This window comes from Oryx dammah, unplaced genomic scaffold (assembly GCF_014754425.2).
Source record: "Oryx dammah isolate SB20612 unplaced genomic scaffold, SCBI_Odam_1.1 HiC_scaffold_26, whole genome shotgun sequence".
Classification (NCBI taxonomy): domain Eukaryota; kingdom Metazoa; phylum Chordata; class Mammalia; order Artiodactyla; family Bovidae; genus Oryx; species Oryx dammah.
In genome coordinates, this window is record NW_024070210.1 from 96730174 (window position 1) to 96750762 (window position 20589).

The 20589-nt window shown below is 40.8% G+C and overlaps 1 protein-coding gene across 1 annotated transcript in view; it reads left to right on the forward strand.

Annotated features, from left to right (window-relative positions):
• The window catches only part of LOC120852641 (E3 ubiquitin-protein ligase TRIM36), a 30825-nt gene extending 18758 nt beyond the window's left edge, over nt 1-12067 (forward strand). The window contains exons 6-10 of the mRNA XM_040225978.1: nt 1163-1416; nt 1648-1772; nt 5163-5453; nt 8340-8637; nt 10223-12067. Of these exons, the coding sequence (XP_040081912.1) occupies nt 1163-1416; nt 1648-1772; nt 5163-5453; nt 8340-8637; nt 10223-10574 (1320 nt within the window). The 3' untranslated portion in view covers nt 10575-12067. The remainder of the gene's footprint in view (nt 1-1162; nt 1417-1647; nt 1773-5162; nt 5454-8339; nt 8638-10222) is intronic.
• The last annotated feature ends 8522 nt before the right edge of the window (nt 12068-20589 follow it).

Sequence of the window (20589 nt, forward strand, 5' to 3'; positions counted from 1 at the left end):
AGACTCTTCACAGGCTCCTGTAACCCCCTAACACGTGGCGCATGATCACCCAGGCCGTAGGTCTTCAGAGATTGTGTCTGTTGTCATTTTAAGTTTCTCTTTCCTAGTCTTCTCAGTCATCTGCCTTTGTTTTTTAAAGCGTGTTTTTGGCTGTGCTGGGTCTGGATTGCTGTGCAGACTTTGTTGAGCTGCGGCGGGCGGGGGCTCCTCTTGGGCGCAGTGTAGGGGGCCACCCATCGCAGGGGCTCCTCTCGTTGTGGAGCACAGGCTCTAGGGCGTGCAGGCTTCAGTACTTGTAGTGCACGAGCTTAGTTTCCCCACGGCATACGGACTCTTCCTAGACCAGGGATCAAACCGCATCCCCTGCAATGCCAGGGGGACTCTTAATCCACTGTACCACCAGGGAAGGCCTGCCTTTACTTCTGAGATAAGGAAATCCAGTGCTTATTTTTGAGTTTGTCACTCAGGAGCTTGAAAACTGAGGAATTCAGGCATTGAGTATTCATTTAGGCACTGACTCCTTGAGATCCTGGAGAAATTATTTAATGTTTTTTATACCTTTGACCTAAGCTGTATTTGTAGGGTTATCAGTAAGAGTCTTCTGTACTAGAAAATTTGTCTCTGTTCTCGGTGAAGATTGCCACACTGTCTTTTTATCTATAATTATACTTTGCTGGAAACAGTCTCCTCTTTACCTGTGTATAATGATATTTCTGAATTTGATGTGATATGTCACTGAAAAACTACCAGAATATCATCACCTTCTTTCTCTCCTCCCATCCCCCCTTTAAAAAATTGGCTGTTGGGATTAGAAAACAAGAGAAGTAAATCTGGAAAAAATTTCCTTTCATTATAAATGTTGGCCAGAAGCCACTGAGAAATGTACAGGGCACTTGTGCCATATATTGTCAGCTTTTAAGAATGTTCTTGAAGACTCTGTACTGTCGGCTGCTGCTATGAGTGCTTATGATTATGAAATCACAAACTATGTGTAAAAGTTGCTGATCATCCCTAATTAAGTGCATTTGATGTCAGTTATTGTTCTGACAGCTTCAAGGCGTCAGACAAAGTCTTCTTCCTTCCAGGATTTGGGTCTGTTGCGCAGAATGAAAAGACATTTGGATCTAGCAGATGAGCTAACGCTTTGCTTGTTTTACAATAGTGTAATGGAGAGCGGGCTAAAGAAGATGCCGTTACACATTTTGAAAAGCTCTTTGAAATTCTAGAAGAGAGGAAATCATCTGTTTTGAAGGCAATTGATGCTTCTAAGAAACTAAGATTAGACAAGTTTCAGACTCAAATGGAAGAGTACCAGGGCCTGCTGGAGAACCGTGGGCTCGTGGGGTACGCTCAGGAGGTGCTGAAGGAGACGGATCAGTCTTGTTTTGTCCAGACGGCAAAGCAGCTCCACGTCAGGTATTTCGATTTGAACTGACAGTCTTTGTAGCAGCGTCACTGAGCACAGCCCCGCGTCTCTGCTGCAGCTCCGATGGCTTCGGAATGCGCTGTTGTGCGCAGTGCCTCCTGCTTCACTCTTCACCGAGTGCTGAGTGAAGTTTCCTTTTGTTAATCTCATTGCAGATACTTAGTCTAATTTTCCTTTTTAAAGAATCATTTTTACATAAAACATTTTATATCTGTCTGTAGAATACAGAAAGCTACAGAGTCTTTGAAGAGCTTTAGACCTGCGGCTCAAACTTCTTTTGAAGACTATGTTGTTAACACATCTAAACAAACAGAACTTCTTGGAGAATTATCTTTTTTCTCAAGTGGTAAGTTTTAATATCAGCATGCCTTCGCTTTTTTGGTTGGAATTCCCACTGTGTAGACTACACATGCGCTTTCCTGGTGGCTCAGCGCTAGAGAATCCGCCTGCCAGTATAGGAGACGTGGGTTTGATCTCTGGGTCGGGAAGATCTCCTGGAGAAGGACATGGCAACCTACTCCAGTATTCTTGCCTGGGAAATCCCATGGACAGAGGAGCCTGGTGAGCTACAGTTCTAGGGGTTGCAACTGGTTGGACTTGACTTAGCGACTAAACAACAACAGAATCCACACAGATTCTCTTCAGCTTGACTTTATAAAGCAGCAGCTCAGTTGCCCAGACCTTCCTGTCCTAAAATTGTATGCCATTTATGTTTTTATAACCATGTTTTTATGCCCAAAAGCTAGGTTCTGTTGGTTTGTATGTTTTTAAACGTCGTGTGAATGGCATCACACTGTATGTGTCTTTTTTGGTAAATTGCTTTTTTGAGAAATTAAGTTTAGGATAAATATTTGTTAATGTATGAAGTTCTGGTTTACAGCTGTATTTCAGCTTTAATATTCCATTATATAAATAACTTTCCTACGGAGCGACAGTCTGTTCCTGTTTTTTATCTATTGTAAAACAGCTCTATCAAACATCTGTCAGTGTTTCTCTGTGCCTGTGTACGAGTTTCCTTAGGGCAGAAGCCTGGAAATGGTATCTCCAGGTAAAGGTGACTCTAAGATGTTTAAGCGTTTACAGTGCTGTATGAGTTTGCTAGGGCTGCTGAAACGAAACACCACTGATTGGGTGGTTTAAACACCAGAAATGTGTTTTCTGACTCTGGAGCCTGGAAGGCTGAGACGAAGCTGCTGGGCAGCGTTGGTCTCTCCTGACGCCTCTCTCCTTGAAGAGCAGCTGGCCGCCTCTCCTTGTGTTTTCACACGGCCTTCCCTCTAGGCGTTTCTGCATCCGGATTTCATCTTATAAGGACTCCAGTCATATTAGTCACATTGGACTAGGTCCACCTTAATGACCTGATTTTAACTGTGGTACTTCTTTAAAAGCCCTCTCTCCAAATAAAGACACATTCTGAGGTAGTAATACTAGGGGCTAGAACCTTGACAGGTGAATTTCAGTCCCTGATGTTTGCTTGTGTTTGTGTTCCGCTGCTCACCAATAGGGAGGTAGTCCGTTCCTTTTTCTTCTCACCTTGTTCATCTCCTTCAGATTTCTCTTCATGGTGAACAATTACAATCTTTGGAAAAGTATCTGTGTGTGTCCTTAGTTGCTCCGTTGTGTCCGACTGTTTGCAACCCCATGGACTGTAGCCCACCAGGCTCCTCTGTCCTTGGGGATTCTCCAGGCAAGGATACTGGAGTGGGTTGCCACACCCTCCTCCAGGGGACTTCCCAACCCAGGTCTCCCGCATTGCAGGCGGATTCTTTACCGTCTGAGCCACCAGGGAAGCCCAAGAATACTGGAGTGGGTATTCCTTCTCCAGGGGACCTTCCTGACCCAGGAACCAAACCTGGGTCTCTTGCATTGCAGGCAGATTCTTTACCAGCTAAGCTACAAGGGAACCCCTTGGAAAAGTATAAGCTTAATTACTGTGTAGATACAGATGTGTAGATTTGTATTTAGTCAAAGGAAATACGTCTTGTTAAAAAGTTAAATACTGAAAGATTATTACTATGACCATCTTTCTCTTCCAGTCAGCGCCTGAATCTCCTTTTGACTATATACTTTTCTTATCTATTCTCTTTTTCCAAAATGTATACTTGAATTGCTTTTACATGTATGTTATTCTTTGTTTACTTAGGAGTTACAAGGTCCTTCCTCCTCTGGGTTGGCAGACGTTGGGGGGGGGTCCCAAAATTGTCTTTGGAAAGAGGAGATTGAGGTTGGGTAATCTCAGGCTCTGCCAGTACATAACGAAGAACCAGTAAAACCTGTGGGTCAGGATGTAAAGTGGTCACCCGTCTTCTGCCTGCTGGGTGCTCTCCTCACTGTTCCCTGCATGACCATTTTTTTAGTAAACTGGTTTAAAAAAAGAAAAGAAAGAGGTATAGGGTGAGGCATACCAGTCATGATAGTTGTTTTTAACTTTAAAATGTAGTCTGGATGACTTGTTAGATCCCTTGGCTGCACAGAGACATACAGACATACTTACGCTGTCTGTTGCTTGCACACAGCTGGAGGATAATGGAGACGTCTGCTTTTCACTCCGCGTGTTTCTCTGTGATTTGGTATAAGTGTGTGTGTTTATGTGCGCATATGCACGTACAACCCTTACGGCTTATTTTTACCATATGACCAAAGCGGTTAAGCTGTTTGGAATTTATTCTATGGAGAAGATTATGAATACACACAAATATTTAGCTGTGAAATTTTGATCATTGTATTTTTAGTGAAAAATTAGAAACATGTTTCTGAAAATAGTTAAGTGTTGCTACAGTGGAATACCACTGGGAGAAAAATACTGGCAGGAGCTATACAAAATTATTGTAGTGATAATCTTTGAGTTACTTAATTTGTGTGTGTGTGTGTTATGTAGTTTCTGATTTTCTTACAAAAATATGTATCTTGTTAATGCCAAGAAAAAGTCATTTTAAATTGCTTTGCAATTCTGAGAAAGATAATATGAAAGGAAATTATATAATATTTTTACATTTATTATTATACTAACCAAACTTAGATTTTAAAACACTTACTAAAATAACTTAAAAGAGGACAGAAATTAGAAATTTCACCTCCAGGGTTGTTATTTCCGTAGATGGGCACTGAAGGGTATATGGTTAAAAATTTTGATTTATGACATTTTAGAATTAATAAGGAAAGCTAAAATTGTTTTACTAAAATTGTCTTATTTTTCATTCTTCTTTCCCCTTTCAGTTTTAAACATAAATATACACTTTAAAAATCTCTATTTTTTTCTTTCAAAATTTTATTGTGACAAAACTTATCCTGAGATCCACCTTCTTAAATTTTTGGTATAGAATGTGGTTTTGTTGTCTATAGTCACAGGGTGTACAGCAGATGTCTAGAGCTTATTCCTCTTGCTTAACTGAAACTTTATGCCTGCCTATTAATAAGTACACATTTCTCCCTGCCCCCCAGCCCCTGGTAACCACCATCCCACCCTTTGATTTCGTGAATCTGGCTAAAGTGGACTCATGACCTCGGCATTGGTCTCTCTGTGTCCTGTTCGCTTCATTGAGCCTGTCCTCAGAGTCCGTCCATGTTGTATTTGCAGGAATTATTCTTTTACTTATACACCTTATTCTAAATATAGAAAGTTCTTGGACAACAGAGAAATCCTTTAGTTTTTGTCAATAAATCATTTTTACTGAGGAAAAAATAAAGGTTCTGAAATAATAGTTTAATGTTGTTTTCTGTTTTATAATTCTTTCAGGTGTAGATGTGCCAGAGATCAGTGAGGAACAGAGCAAAGTTTATAACAACGCTTTGATAAATTGGCACCATCCAGAAAAGGATAAAGCTGATAGCTATGTCCTTGAATATCGCAAGATTAATCGAGATGAAGAAATGTTGCCTTGGAATGAGATAGAAGTTTGTGGCACAAGTAAAGTTATTTCCGATCTTGAGAGTAATTGTAACTATGCTTTCAGAGTAAGAGCCTACAAGGGCTCCATCTGCAGTCCTTGCAGCAGAGAACTGATTCTTCATACTCCTCCAGCTCCAGGTAGTTTGAATACTGGGGATAAGAAAAGCGTACAGTTGGAAGAGACCATGATAAAACACCTGCTGATGTGTCTGTGCAGACCTACATTAAAGCCACCTCTCATTTGTGAAAGATTCTAGAAAAGTAGATTCTATATCCAGCTAGGATTTAGAAATAGAATGAATACTTGAATTTCACCATGCAGGCTGAGACTAGGATTAGACTTCTAACTGATGACAGATACAGAATAACATGACATTTGTTTAGGGTTATTAATTTAGAGTTAAAATAATGTAAATGCTACCTTACAAATTTTAAGTAGTATAATTCTATTTTTTTGATCAGTTTATAGAGATCTCTATTAGCATAGGATCTGGGTAGATATTTTAGACATTTATTGGTATAATAACATGAAGTATAATTTTAGTTAACCTAATTCTGACTTGGCTGGCTTTTCTAACCCAGTGATTACCAGCCCATGGGGATGGAAGGCACGTATTAAAGCCACATGGATAGCCCTCCTTCCCCTTCCCCCACACGGAGAGCTCCTTCTACCCAGCACTGCCTCTCCTTTCCAACCACCGGTACTACTTAAACAAGGCCTGTACATTTTTATAAAATGAGAATGACTTACAGGTTAGTTGATGTTCGCTGACAGTGTTTCCATGGAAAAGTGACGTATAGAAGCAAAGTTATGCTCATGCTGGTGAACGGGTAATCATTTTGCCCTTAGACGTTCCTTCACTTGGCTGTCAGACCCCATTGCTCCTGTTCATTTTTTGTGGCTTATGTACTCAAATTTTGTGCACTCTGCCCTTCCTTGCCGTTTTGTCCAGGTGTGCTATGCACTGTTTTTCATGTATATTGTAGCTAATTAAGAAAAAAAAACAACAACCAAATGTATAAGGTTGGCTAAAATTATTTTTCTTGAATTTTAATAATATCCAAAAGAGAGTTTTAGGGTGCATTTACAAGTATTAAGTAAACATTTTATGGTTTATACAGTTTCCACTTTGTTTTCTAGTCTGACTGAAAGCGAAAGGAAAAATAAGCCTGAAAGTAGCTGCTGTTTTCAGCGAAGTGGAGGGGGTGGGGGAGGGGAAACATTGAAGACTGTCTTCATGAATAGGGTGACCATCTAAATTTATTTTGCAAACTGGGAGACATTTGAGATTGAAAGCAAGCGTGAATTGTCATCCCAGGACAGTAGGCATTACCGGGAAGACTGGTCAGATCTCATTCATGGAAAATGGTTTTAGCTTGTTAGCAACATGGCAACCCACTCCAGTTTCCTTGCCTGGAGAATCCCCATGGACAGAGGAGCCTGGCGGACTACTACAGTCCATGGGGTCGCAAAGAGTCAGACATGATTGAATGTTAAAATTTGTCATTTTAGCTATTTTTAACTGGATGCATCAGTGGCATTAAGTACATTCTGTGCACCCATCATTATAGTCTCTGGAACTTTTTCATTTTTCCAAATCAATACTGCATCCATTACACAATAACCCCTCCATCCACCCTTCCTCCAGAGCCTGGCAACCTCTGTTCTGCCTCTGTCTCTATGAATCTGCCTATTCTAAGTACCTCGTGTGTGAATGGATTTGCACAGCTGCTCAGATAGCTCTGAGAAACTGCTCCAAAGAGGCAGAGGGGAAGGTCAATACATGTGTGATTTTGGTCAAGGGAGGAGAGTCCTTGCAATCAAGCACATTTTTTTTTCTTCAGAAGGTTTCTGCTAGTCACAAGGAGCAGTCGTCACCATGAAGGATTTTAGTGCTTTTTTAGATAGGAGGCGATAACAAGAACTGGGCTCATAAAACAGGCTCCTGAAAATAGAGGGGTCCTGCAGTCCACCCTCCCCGCACAGAGGGCCTCATTTCTGCTCTCCACCCTGAACTCGCGTCAGGGGTGTTGAAAACCAGCAGCTGCAGCAGCACATGATTTAATCCTTGCAGAGATGGATGGCCAGTGCCGATGGCAAGTGCCAATTTGAAGTTGACACCACATTTTCTTTGTGCATTCATCTGTTGACGGGCATTTGGGATGTTTCCACTTGCTGGGCTAGCCGCCAATGAATGTTAGGCTTAATGGGTTTAAGTTGATAGGCTTAGGAGAGTAGTGTTGTCTCCATTCTGCAGTTGAGGAAATTAAAGTTTCAGTTAAGCTCCAGTTAAATGTTTGAGCTAGGAATTCAAACTCCGGTGTCTCTGAACCCAAAGCCTGTGCCTTTTTTTTTTTAAAGCAAAACACTGTTTTTCGTGTCTGCCGTCTTGATTGGTAAGGAGAAGACCTTATTAAAATTGTTAATATTTTCTGTATTTATAAAATTTGGGCTTCCCTAGTCGCTTGGTTGAGAAAGAATCTGCCTGCAAAGCAGGAGACCTGGGTTTGATCCCCAGGTCAGGAAGATCCCCTGAAGAAGGAAATGGCAGCCTGGAGAATCCCATGGACAGAGGAGCAGGAAAGGCTACAGTCCATGGAATTGCAAAGAGTTGGACACGACTATGACTAACTTAAAGATAAAATTTGGAATAAATTTTAAGAAAACATGCAGATATTTTTGAAAATATACAACTCCTTATTTTAGGGATAAAAGAAGAACAGGTTCAGTAGTATAAGGGTGTTCAGATGTTTAGGTTTGCTGTATCTATTTCAAGGAGCTACAGTCATAAATTTCTCCTACACTGAAAATGTTTCTTCCACTTTGAAATTTCTGAAAATTTTCAGGTATAGAGAATTACTGGAAATCATTTCTAAGTTGGGGTTTTGATTTGTGAGTAGGGTAAAATAATATTCTTCCTCCTATCTCTTTTTAGTAATTTCTGTCTGAAAACCTGTTAAATTTAACCGAGTGTAGAAATGCTCATAAATAATTTGCAGGCTAATTTTAAGTCCTGTTTGCAGTTTTCAGCTTCCTCTTTGATGAAAAATGCGGCTATAATAATGAACACCTCCTGCTGAACTTGAAGAGAGACCGTGTGGAGAGCAGAGCTGGATTTAACCTCCTGCTTGCTGCGGAGCGGATCCAAGTGGGTTATTACACCAGCTTAGACTACATCATTGGAGATGTTGGGATTACTAAAGGGAAGCACTTTTGGGCCTTCCGTGTGGAGCCGTATTCGTACCTGGTGAAAGCGGGCGTCGCTTCCAGTGACAAACTGCAAGAATGGCTCCGGTCTCCCCGGGACGCAGTTAGTCCAAGGTAGATTCTTTTATTGATCTAGATCTTGATAATTCTTTAATTCTGTAAAATGTAAATATCCTGGTTTAGGCAAGCCTGAAAGTGGACTTGGATATACTTTCTGCATTTAGAGTATTTAGTATTTAGAGTATGCCTTTCTTAGATTCAGATGTTTTGGCTGTGCTTATGTGGCTGGCTAAGAAAAGATGTCACATTATCTTGTATCACACAGTGACTAATGGGCTTCAGCAGTTAAGTTCTAATGCTGTGAGGAAACAAGTCTTTTTTGGGTACACCTCTTGATTATGGTATAGTTTCACAATTTAGAATACTCAAAGGCTTTCATATCAGTTGTCTTAATTATAAATAAAATTGCATAAATAAGGTTTTTTATTTATTTTAGTCGCTCAGTCATGTCCAGCTCTTTGCAACCCCATGGGCTGTAGCCCTCCAGCCTCCTTATTCCATGGGATTCTCCAGGCAAGAATACTGGAGTTGGTTGCCATTCCCTTTGCCTCTAAATGCCATATTTCACAGTTGGTGCTAAATGGATACAATTTCTTTAAACTGTCCTATAAGTACTTTAAACATTTGGTCACGGTCAACATGTTCCCATGGCAAAGAATTTCAGTTTCTTGAGAGTGACTATTTAATGTTCTGTACAGTTTAGTTTTGTTACGTGATGTAGTGTGAACTCATCCAGACAGATAATTTCTGATCACTTACGTCTGCAGAAATCCCAGAGTAACAATCTGAGTGACAGGAAAAACTTGTTGTCCTAAAATGAGAAATTGAAATAACAGCGGAAATTGAAATACGGAAATAGTTACGTAAACATAGTGGCATGTCTACTTGGTAAATTATTAACAATGTTAAAAAGCTTATGAGAAATACTAGAAGTGAAAAGACCTGATTGAAATGGTTGATGTACTATGCTCGCAAATGTACTAATATGAGAAGCACACTGCCTAGGGAAAAAAATGGAAGGAACTTTGTATCAGAATTTTCTTTAAGGTGTTACTGTTTTATAATCAAAGGAGATTAAAACTGTTCATGATACTTGCTTGCATCATAGAGCCATGTAGAAAATCCCAACCGGGAAACAACAGTTCTTAGCAGGAGAATGAAACATGCTTTTTTCTCCTGCTTTATTTTGTAGTGCCCATTTATTTTACATAGTCTGATAAAGTCTTTGGATTAGGGGATCTGTGTTGGTTACTGTTTTCTTATATATGATTTTATGCTATAAATATTCAATATTTGTCAAGTCCCTTCCATTTCATCCCCCTCCCGCTTTATTTTTGATAGGCCAAAATTACTAATTATTTTTAACTTCTCATCTGTTTGTTTATATATATAGGTAAAAATGGATGATACTTTATGACAGAATTTGGATCTGAGTCTGTGGTGTAATTCTAAGTGACATTATGTAGTCCTTATGTTTCTAACAGATTATGGTTTAACAGAAAGGTTTTGATGTAAAAGCAGTTACAGTTGGTTTTAATCTAACTCAGTGTCTATTATCTGGTGAAAATGTTCTGAAGCAACTTGCAGGCCTTTGGATGATGATGCAGATAGATTCTGCTTTGTCTGTGCTGTGTTTTAGGTACGAGCAGGACAGCGGGCACGACAGCGGCAGTGAGGACGCCTGTGTTGATTCTTCGCAGCCCTTTACGCTGGTTACTATAGGTATGAAGAAGGTCTTTATTCCCAAGTCACCTACTTCTAACGAACCCGAAAATAGAGTCCTTCCCATGCCAACAAGCATAGGCGTTTTCCTCGACTGTGATAAAGGCAAAGTGGCTTTCTATGACATGGATCACATGAAATGCCTCTATGAACGCCAGGTGGACTGCTCCCATACGATGTATCCCGCGTTTGCCTTGATGGGCAGTGGAGGAGTCCAGCTCGAAGAATCCATCTCAGCAAAGTACCTGGAATACCAAGAGAACATGTAGTCTACGCATTTGGTGTGGTTTAGGATGGAGAATGTGAGCAGAATACTGCCTCGGTGTTAGCCTTCGTAATTAATTACATATCATCTAGGTGTTGTGTCACCACACTTATTTTTTGTGTATGTTTCTTCTTCAAACACAGAAAACCTAAGCAGCCTTTCTGCCTTTCACAAATGCTGGGAAGAGACGTTCTTTCCTGGTTAACACTGAGATGGGTGACTGGACTTTCTTTTTTATGCACAGGAAATCTAATTTATTTGTATCAGCTTGTGTTGCTGATACTTAGACATTCCTTGTTTTGGGCTGGGGGGAAGGGATCCAAAAGTATTTATTACTCTTCTTTTGGGTTTGTTTTTTCATTTTTGTATCATGTTTATGTCCTCAGAGAAGATATTTTTTAAATACCTTATGGATAGGAAGTAGTACTAAGCATGGTGTTGTGCATTTGTTTTTAATAGGAAAACAAAGGTGTAGATAGGTAAAATGAAAAAGGCCATAGAAATTGTAGTATATTTAAATGGAAAATTATGTATTTAAGAATATATTGCCTAGAAAATGAATACTACTGTTTGCTCTTTTCTGAGATCACAAACTATAAGGACATTTTAAAGAGTTTTCTTGGCTGGTAATGCCCGTACTTGCATGTGTAAGAAATATGGTTTATTGTAGGAAACACAGAATTCTTGGCTAACACATGAAGCTTTTCTTTTTTTTTCTTCAATTTTTTTTTTAGTTACTCTGTGAGCATATTTATTTTTCATAAATGCTAGTGACAGTAATGATGCCATTCTTTTGCTTTTTGTGTTTTGTAATTTTCATTTTGGGACACAAATATTACATATCAGATTGTCCTGGTTTATGTTTACATGTTTGAAAACTTCACAATATATTTTCAGTGTCATTAAATATATTATAAAATGTGAAGTAACTATCTGGTCAGTTGTATGGCATTTTCTATGGCTCATTGGTAATAAGCATTTATTATATAAGGAAATAAAAGTATAGATTTGTTTAGAAATAATAAATGAAATCATAATGACTGTATATACCCTTCTTAAAAGTTGAAAGTTCTTCGAAGAATTAGATTTTATCTAAATTTTATCCTCATTTTTGAAGGATACTCTTTTTTGGGTGGTTTTATTTAAACTGGTTAGTTTTTTTAAAGTTAGAGTATTCAGAAACTAGACTGTTAAGTATATTTAGCGTTAATCATTTCAGAATTCTTTTGATACATTTTAATTGACTAACCAAAACTCTTAGCTCTGGCTTTTTTGTTGTTGTTATGTACATATATTAATGGAAATCTGTTATTCAGGTTGGTGGCACTAAATTCGTACCTTTTCCCCCAGACCCAAGAAGGAAATAATCATGGAGAGTTTCAGTGTTGAGTAAGCTTTGTTCCTTTCCCACCTGTGAATAGCACTTTATGACATAGGCTGAACTAAACAAATATGCAGTGTTACGTGGATCATTGTGCAATAAAGCTGCTAAGGTCACATATATGGTGATGTCTAAGTCTCAAGCCTGTGAAGCGCATATCTTGTAGACATTTTAAATATAAAGCTTTAATAGGGATAGGAAAGCCGCTTAAAACATTGTATGCTGCTGCTGCTAAGTTGCTTCAGTTGTGTCCGACTCTGTGCGACCCCACAGACAGCAGCCCACCAGGCTCCCCCGTCCCTGGGATTCTCCAGGCAAGAACACTGGAGTGGGTTGTCATTTCCTTCTCCAATGCATGAAAGTGAAAAGTCAAAGTGAAGTCGCTCAGTCGTGTCCGCCTCTTAGTGACCCCATGGACTGCAGCCCACCAGGCTCCTCCGCCCATGGGATTTTCCAGGCAAGAGTACTGGAGTGGGGTGCCGTTGCCATAGTTGCATATAAATTGTTCTCTTGAACTTCTTTCATTTTTAATAAAAATTAAAAGTAAGTCAAATGTCATTATTGAAGTTTGCATTCCAGGAGTTCTCAGTATGTTTATATGGAAAATAGAAGCAGTGTATGAAAAGATGTTTGACTGAATATATTAACCTAGAGGTAAAGTTCTATTTAAAATTATTTGGGGCATTTGCTAGCTTTAATTCTTGTGGAAGGAAGGGATCATTAGAAAAGCTTAACATCAACAGGGACTCTTGAATAATGCAGAATGAGGGGGGAGTCCACTCTGTATGCAGTTGAAAATCCCAGTATAACTTTATGATTGGCTTTTTGCATCCTCGGTTCTACATTTAAGGACCCAGCCGACCAGGGATTGTATAGTACCATAAAATTTGTTTATTATAAGTGGACCCATGCAGTTTAAACCTGTGTTGTTGAAGGATCAATTGTCTAAACTGATCAGTTTGTCTAATATTTCTTTTTAAGAAGTTATCTATTGTTTCTGACTGCTCTGGTTCTTCAGGGTGGCATGTGGGCGCTTCTCCTGACGTGGCTCATGGGCCCTGGAGCACACAGGCTTCGGTAGCCTTGCCACGTGGGCTTAAGGCCCCTGGCGTGTGGGGTCTCAGTTCCCCGACCTGGAAGCAAACCCGAGTCCCCGGCACTGGAAGGCACTTTCTTAACCACTGAACCACCAGAGAAGTCCCATCATATTTCTTCTTTGATCTGTAGTAGGTCAGATATTTTTCAGATGAGTAGCCCCTCCGTTCACATTTATACTCTTGGGTTATGAGGCTCTGGTAGTTAAGTCTGAATTGCAATGAATTGTTACTCATGGTTGATGGGTCTTAATTTTAAAATAAATAAGAATATATTCACAAATATCCTTATAATAGTGTATAATAACTTCATTCTCATATTCACAATTGCTTTCTTGAAAGTAGTAGAAATCAGACTACTTCTGGAGTATTAAACACCCTCTGAACCTGTTACTCTTCTAATAGCCCCTGTCATCTGATAGCCCCTGAGAATGCACACTGTGTGGGAATAGAATCAATCATTGGATTGCTACAGGAAGCAGTTGTGAACTAGCGTTGTGGGTAGGAATACTCTTAAGAAATGATGTTCCACCAGACAGATTTGCATTTATTTCAAATGAGTTTTACCTGCTTATGGGAATAATATCATATAAGAATTGGAGGGTGTCTTGGGACTTGAATTAAACTTGAAGGACTTTTTTTTCCAAGTTTGACTTGGAACTATGTCATTTCACAGAAGTCTTGGACTTCTGCTCTTATTAGACGCTGTGCTGTGTAATGAGTAAAAAGTGAACGAGACAGTCTGGTTAGGTTCCTGCCTTTAGGAGCTTACTTTCTAGGAAGGAGAGATGATAAAAATGAAAGGGACCCAAGGGGGTGCTGGAGGTGGGAGCTAATACTCGAGTTGTGGTCAGGGAAGCCCCTCTGAGGAGGGTGATAGGAGTCTGACACTTGATCTCCAGGAGCTGGTCGGTGTACCGAAGGGCTGAGTGCTGAGCATGTTAGGTATAGTGAACATGAAGTGCAAAGAGGCTTTGAGATAATAGAGTTCTGGCTGGTAATAGAATTGCCCTAGCTGGTTCAGTTGAAAAGAAGTTCTAATAGAAGAGTTGCTTAGACATACGGGCAGGCTTTAGTCGTGAGATGGCTGGCATGAGCTAGCCACAGCTTAAAGCTATTACCGCATCTAGAGCAAGGAGGACAAGGGGAAACAGTGTTACTAGATCCCAGGGAGAGGGAGGGGGGGGGAGGGGGAGGGGGAGGGTTGCCATGGAGGCAGCTGTCGCCACGGGTGGGTGCCAGGCGGGGAGGGAAGGAAGACATACCGTCCTCCGGATCTGCTGGGCTGCCTACCGACCAGGCCCGCTGGCCGCCGCCAGCGCCCCCTGGAGATGCTCACCGCCGGAGTCTTCCTGGGGCAGAGGTGGGGTGATGGGTCTGTGGTGGTTGTGGTGGGGGTGGTGTAGCGGGAGAGCAACGGGCAGAGCGGGAAGGAGTTCATTGTCTTCGAAGGAGAAGAGGGGAAACTATAGGCCACTGTGCTGGCTGCTTAAGTGAGGGCATTTATAATCTGAAATGTAAACGAAAGGAGGCATTTTGATTCCTAAAGACTTAGACAGCTAACGTACTTTCCCCTTTTAGCTTCCTGGTACTTCTCTTTGCTGCCTGTTCTTTACTGAGATCTGAGTCTAATGATGCTTTTTTTTCCCTGAGTTTGCTGTCTCTTGTCTGAAATACCTTTGAATAGGGAAGAATAATTAAGTGTGATGGTTAAGAAAAAAATGTTTCCTTGAAGTTCTGGGCTAGACTGGTGCCTGCACATAGAAGTAAGTTTGTAACATACTGTCAAAATAAAATTGAAATGTGCCGTAAGTGAATTTTAGACTATAGACTACCCGTGGATACTAAAAATATTTTTAAGAAATTATTTCCCTTTTTTTAAAGGTGCATTTATTTATCTTATCTGAACACAATGGTTTATTAGGTTTTCAAATGCCCTATTGCATGTTTTTAGAAGACCTAAAAAAGTTCCTTGGCTTTGTTTATGTTGGGATGTGGTTCAGTTGAGTTTGAATCTGCTCACTGGCCAGATTCTATGACTGTTTCCGAAGACCTGCTTGCTTTTCTTCCAAGTCTTGGTCTCATTAAAAGACTATAAATCTTTTAAGTGCAGAGGTAATGTCCTTTGGAATAGTGTACCTGTCATGTGATACTAAAACTGTTGGAGCAACACTGATTTTCTTTTCTTGGTAGAGTGGTGAGTACTCTTAGCTGCTGTAGAAATGTTTTCTCTCTCTTAAGTAATATCTATATGTCTCCAAAATAAAGTGCAGGGTGTATAGTTATTTTAAATAATAGTAAAAAATGCTTAACAAAACCCAGAAACCTCCCGAACCCCCACCTGTACCCCTTCTAGCTCCCTAGAGTCAGTGGCATTGACTCTTATTTGTTTCTTCTGTATTTATAGTAATGTTCGTTTTCTCCTAATATGAGAGATTCCTTACTTCCCAACATCCTGTAATACTGAATGAAGGTTTTAGCTCTCTAAGTAAACATTGCTCCATACTCAGCTAGGTAGGTCTGCTACGTCTGCCTTTCTTGTACAACTTCTAGTTTCTCTCTTGGAATTAATAATTGCCTATTTTGTTGACTGAATCTTCTTTTGCTGTCTGTCTAGCTAAATTGTCCTACCTCTTTCAAAGATTTGTAACATGCCTCTAATATGGCAATTCCAGAGGTCAAACATATTTCTATGTTTTTATTTTTCCTGAGGAATCTGCTAGAGCTGTGTCCCCCTGCTCCAATGTGGACTGCTTGGTTCCTGGGCCTGTTATGAATACATAGCTCTTTTGGGGCTTCCCTTTGCCTTTATGCTAGGAATAACCCATCCTTCTAAGTTGAACCCCATTTCCTGGATCCCATATTTTTCTTGTAATTGATTTATGCCCTCATTTTATAAGTAAGTATAAGTATCTTGAGAGATGGTTCAAGGAAGGTAGAATTTTTGGAAATCTTGCTTTCTAAAATGTCTTTATTCTAACCTACCACTTAACTATTTGAAATAATTCTCCTGTGTTTCAAGGAACTTGTATCTGGTGAGTAGATTCAGTATTTGATAAAATTGGGGCATTTTAAGACACTGTATGACACCTTAATTTGTTTTACCTATTTGAAATCTTTGTACCCAAATGCTCCCTCCATTTTTAAGCACATCTGACTTAAGTGGAAATATTTGTATTACAAAAGTTATTTTGCTGGTAAAATTTCTTGGGTTATCAGTTCTGCCCATAACTTTGACATGTAAGCATTTGAATTCCTTCTTGGAGAGTCCCTAATACTGAGCAACTTTCATTTTCACTTAATATACCCTAAAACTGTTGAGTGACAGAGAACATTTAAAAATATTGTGAAGGTTAGTACATCATGGTATCTAAAGGGTGATATGTCTAAGAGCAGTTTATAGGTATGGAGGAAAGGGGAGGACTCCATGAGCAAAGAAGTTTGGCTGATACTCCATAAATTTAAGTTAGATACTTGATGTGTTTTTGACTGCAGGAATTTTCACAGCATTTACTGCCTGTTGATTTGGCTCAGTCTCAACAGAGAATTCTGTGGATCACATGGACACAGTAGCAGTGGTTATTGTGAATTTTTGGCTTGGACTTATATCTGAGATTTGTCATTTAATAACTGTATGATCTTAGACAAGTTCATAACCTGTAAGCTTTATCTTATCTAAGATAGTTCTAGTGCCATGTACTGAGACTTCATAATGTACATGAAGTACTTAACACAGTGTCTTGTATACAGTAAGTACTTATATCTATATGGTGGCTTCACATACACATTCTGCTTTTAAATAGCACTTCTGAAATCGTATTTAACTTTATAAAATATCTTTTACAAATGATAGAAATATATGCGAATACAGAATTGTACTAAGGAAGTCTTAGAGTTTTCAGCTGCTATTATTTGCTTATAAAGTTCAAAACCAAACTGGAGAGGTACAGTGGTCCCCCCTATCCACATGGAATGTGTTCCAAGCCCCTCTGGATGCCTAAAGCTGCAGATAGTGTTGAACCCTATATATATATTTTTTCCTGTACATACATACCTACTGTAAAGTTTAATTTATAAATTAGTCATAGTAGGAGAATAACAACAAACAACAATAAAATATAACATTTGCAACACTGAGTGTACTTAGTCGCTCAGTTGTATCCAAACTCTTTGTGACCCCCCTGGACTGAGTCCTGCCAGGCTCCTCGGGATTATCCAGGCAAAGAATGCTGGGAGTGGGTAGCCACTCCCTTCTCTAGGGGGTCTTCACAACCCAGGGATTGAACCCAGGTCTCCTGAACGGCAGGTGGATTCTTCACCATCTAAGCCACCAGGGAAGCCCCTTTGTAACACTAACCTGTAATAAAAGTTACCTGAATGTGGTCTCTCACTGTATCTTATTTGCCTGTGCTCATCTTTCTTGTGAGATGTTAAAATGCCTACATGATGAGATGAAGTAATGTGATTGATGGAGGCATTGTGAATAACGCTAGGCTGCTGTTGATCTCCTGATTCTGGATGTCTGATGTGGACAGTGTTGGTGGTCAAGGGTTCTGGGCAGGGGGCAGCCAGACAGCATGAGTACATCCCTGTTACTCAAAGCAGCACACAGTTTAAAACTCATGAATTGTTTCTGTCTGGAATTTTCCATTTAATATTTTTGAACTCTGGTTAGCTGTGGGTAACTGAAAAAGCAAAACTGTGGCTGAGTGGGGGACTATTGTTTATGAATAATTAACTTGAATAATTCAGCCAGTAAGATAATTCAGTTTTCTGTGAGATCAAGGTAATATGGTCCATGTGTTTCTTTGCTTGTTACTTAACGGGCGAGAGAACGTAAAAACACAAAGGAAGAGGGCTGGTAGCCTGTGTTGCCGCTTCAGGGTCTCAGATAAACTGAGTTCACCCTGCATCTTTCAGTGTCTCCTGGAACCTTGTGAGGATCATGTTAATTAAAACGAAGCATGCACAGGGCTTCCCAGATGGCGCCAGTGGTAAAGAACTTATCTGCCCATGTTAAGAACTGTGGGTTTGATCCCTGGGTGGGGAAGATCCCCTGGGGGAGGGCACAGCAACCCACTCCAGTACTCTTGCCTGGAGAATCCCTTGTAGAGAGGAGCCTGGTGGGCTGCAGTCCCTGGGGTTGCAAAGAGTCGGACACAACTGAAGCGATTTAGCACAGGACAGCACGCGTGTACTGCGGGGCAGTGCTTCACCAGTGTTAACGTGCCTGTGGGTCACCTGGGGGCCTCATTAAAATGCAGATTTTGATTTGGGAAGGCTGAGCGGGAGCTTAAGAGTCTGCATTGCTAGCTGGCTCCAGGCGAAGGTAGCTTCTACAGACCGCAGTGTGAATAGCCGGATGTGGAGAGCAGGACACGATTAAGCGACTAAGCAGAGCCCAGCCCAGCCCAGCAAGCAGGATGGCTCCTCTCTGTGAGTATGGCTGGGGAGCCCCAGGATAGAAGAAACTATAAAACATAAGGCAGTCTCAGCGCAGCTGGACTGGGAATTATCGTCTGAGTTCGGCTTCATGAGATTTACAGGTAAATCTTTATGTGTTAAAGAAGCTTTTGTTATGCCCAAGTCGCGAAATCTCCCAATGACCACCAGGGAGCCAATATCCGATGCAAAAGCAAGAGAGTTTTTATTAGCAAGCTCGAGCTGGGGCTCCCACCGAGGAGGAGCCCCGGGTTTTGGGTTACATAGCTTATATAGGGAGTGTTCATGAAAAAAAGAATTTCTAGGCAGGGGGACGTCTGATTGGTTACTTTCTTTCGAAGGGTTGTGTGTTGGTTTTTGATTGGTCCCTATTGTCTAGGTTGACCACAAGTTCCTGAACGTTAAGTCAGGAAATTCTGGTCTGGGGTCCGATTGGCTCGTGGGTGGTGGGGGTGAGGTCAGGGGATTTCCAAAGGCTCTTTTCCCGGAACCTTACAAAATGGAGTTTTTCTGTTAACAAAATGGAGTAGCTTAGATTCTTCACTTTGAATCGACTCCACACTTGGGCAAATATTAAATTGAAATTTCCAAGCTACTGAGCTTTACGGTATTGAGTGAGTTTGGGCTTCCCAGATTAAGTCCATGGGTTACAGAACCCATCCATTTAAAATAAACCAGCTGAACTCAGCTTGCGTCTTCGAGAATGTATCTTGTGTAAAATTGCTTGATCCTAAACTAAGATCATGGCATCTGGTCACCCATCAGTTCATGGCAAATAGATGGGGAAACAGTGGAAACAGTGGCTGACTTTATTTCTCTGGGCTCCAAAATCACTGTGGATGGTGATTGCAGCCATGAAATTAAAAGACGCTTACTCCTTACACCTCCTCTTGGCAGAGAACTCGAATTCTGGTTCTGGTCTGGTCTGATTTCTGGTAGGGCCGAGTTCCAGTCCTCCCTTCTCTGGAGGCCCAGGGAAAAGTCCCATAACACCTGGGTATCTGTAGGTGGCAGGAGACGTCTGTAAGGCCACCTCTTTTGCCCTCCACTCCCGCCTCCTCCCCCTTCTTTCATACTGGCTTCCTTTCCTCCCTTGAAATCTTTGATGTTAGTACTTGGATCTGAAGTTCTGTGTCTCTATAGGAGGTTTTCTGAGAGACTATATTCTTGTATTTAAGGGCTTCCCTAGTGGTGCAGAGGTTAAAGCCCCTGCCTGCAATATGGGAGACCTGGGTTCGATCCCTGGGTTGGGAAGATCCCCTGGAGAAGGAAATGGCAACCCACTCCAGTATTCTTGCCTGGAGAATCCCATGGACAGAGGAGCTTGGTGGGCTACAGTCCACGGGGTCGCAGAGTCAGACACGACTGAGCGACTTCACTGTTACTTTCTCCTTGGAAGGAAAGTTATGACCAACCTAGACAGCATATTAAAAAGCAGAGACATTACTTTGCCAAAAAGGTCCGTCTAGTCAAGGCTATGGTTTTTCCAGTAGTCATGTATGGATGTGAGAGTTGGACTATAAAGAAAGCTGAGTGCCGAAGAATTGATGTTTTTGAACTGTGGTATTGGAGAAGACTCTTGAGAGTCCCTTGGACTGCAAGGAGATCCAACCAGTCTATTCTAAAGGAGATCAGTCCTGGGTGTTCATTGGAGGGACTGACGCTGAAGCTGAAACTCCAATACTTTGGCCACCTGATGCAGAGAACTGACTCATTTGAAAAGACCCTGATGCTGGGAAGGATTGTGGGCAGGAGGAGAAGGGGACGACAGAGGATGAGATGGTTGGATGGTATCACTGACTCGATGGACAGGGGTTTGGATAGACTCCGAGAGTTGATGATGGACAGGGAAGCCTGGCGTGCTGCAGTTCATGGGGTCTCAAAGAGTTGGACACGACTGAGCGACTGAACTGAACCTTTGGTCCTTGGTAATACTAGAGTGAGGTAACTGCAAAAATACATCCACAATTAGCTAAAAGATTTGTTAGAAATTTGTTATCATTGATTGACTGCTGTATTCTTGGAACTGTGGTTACAACTATGTATATATATATGTATATATGCTTACGACTATACATAGACCTTATTTTAATTCTCATAAC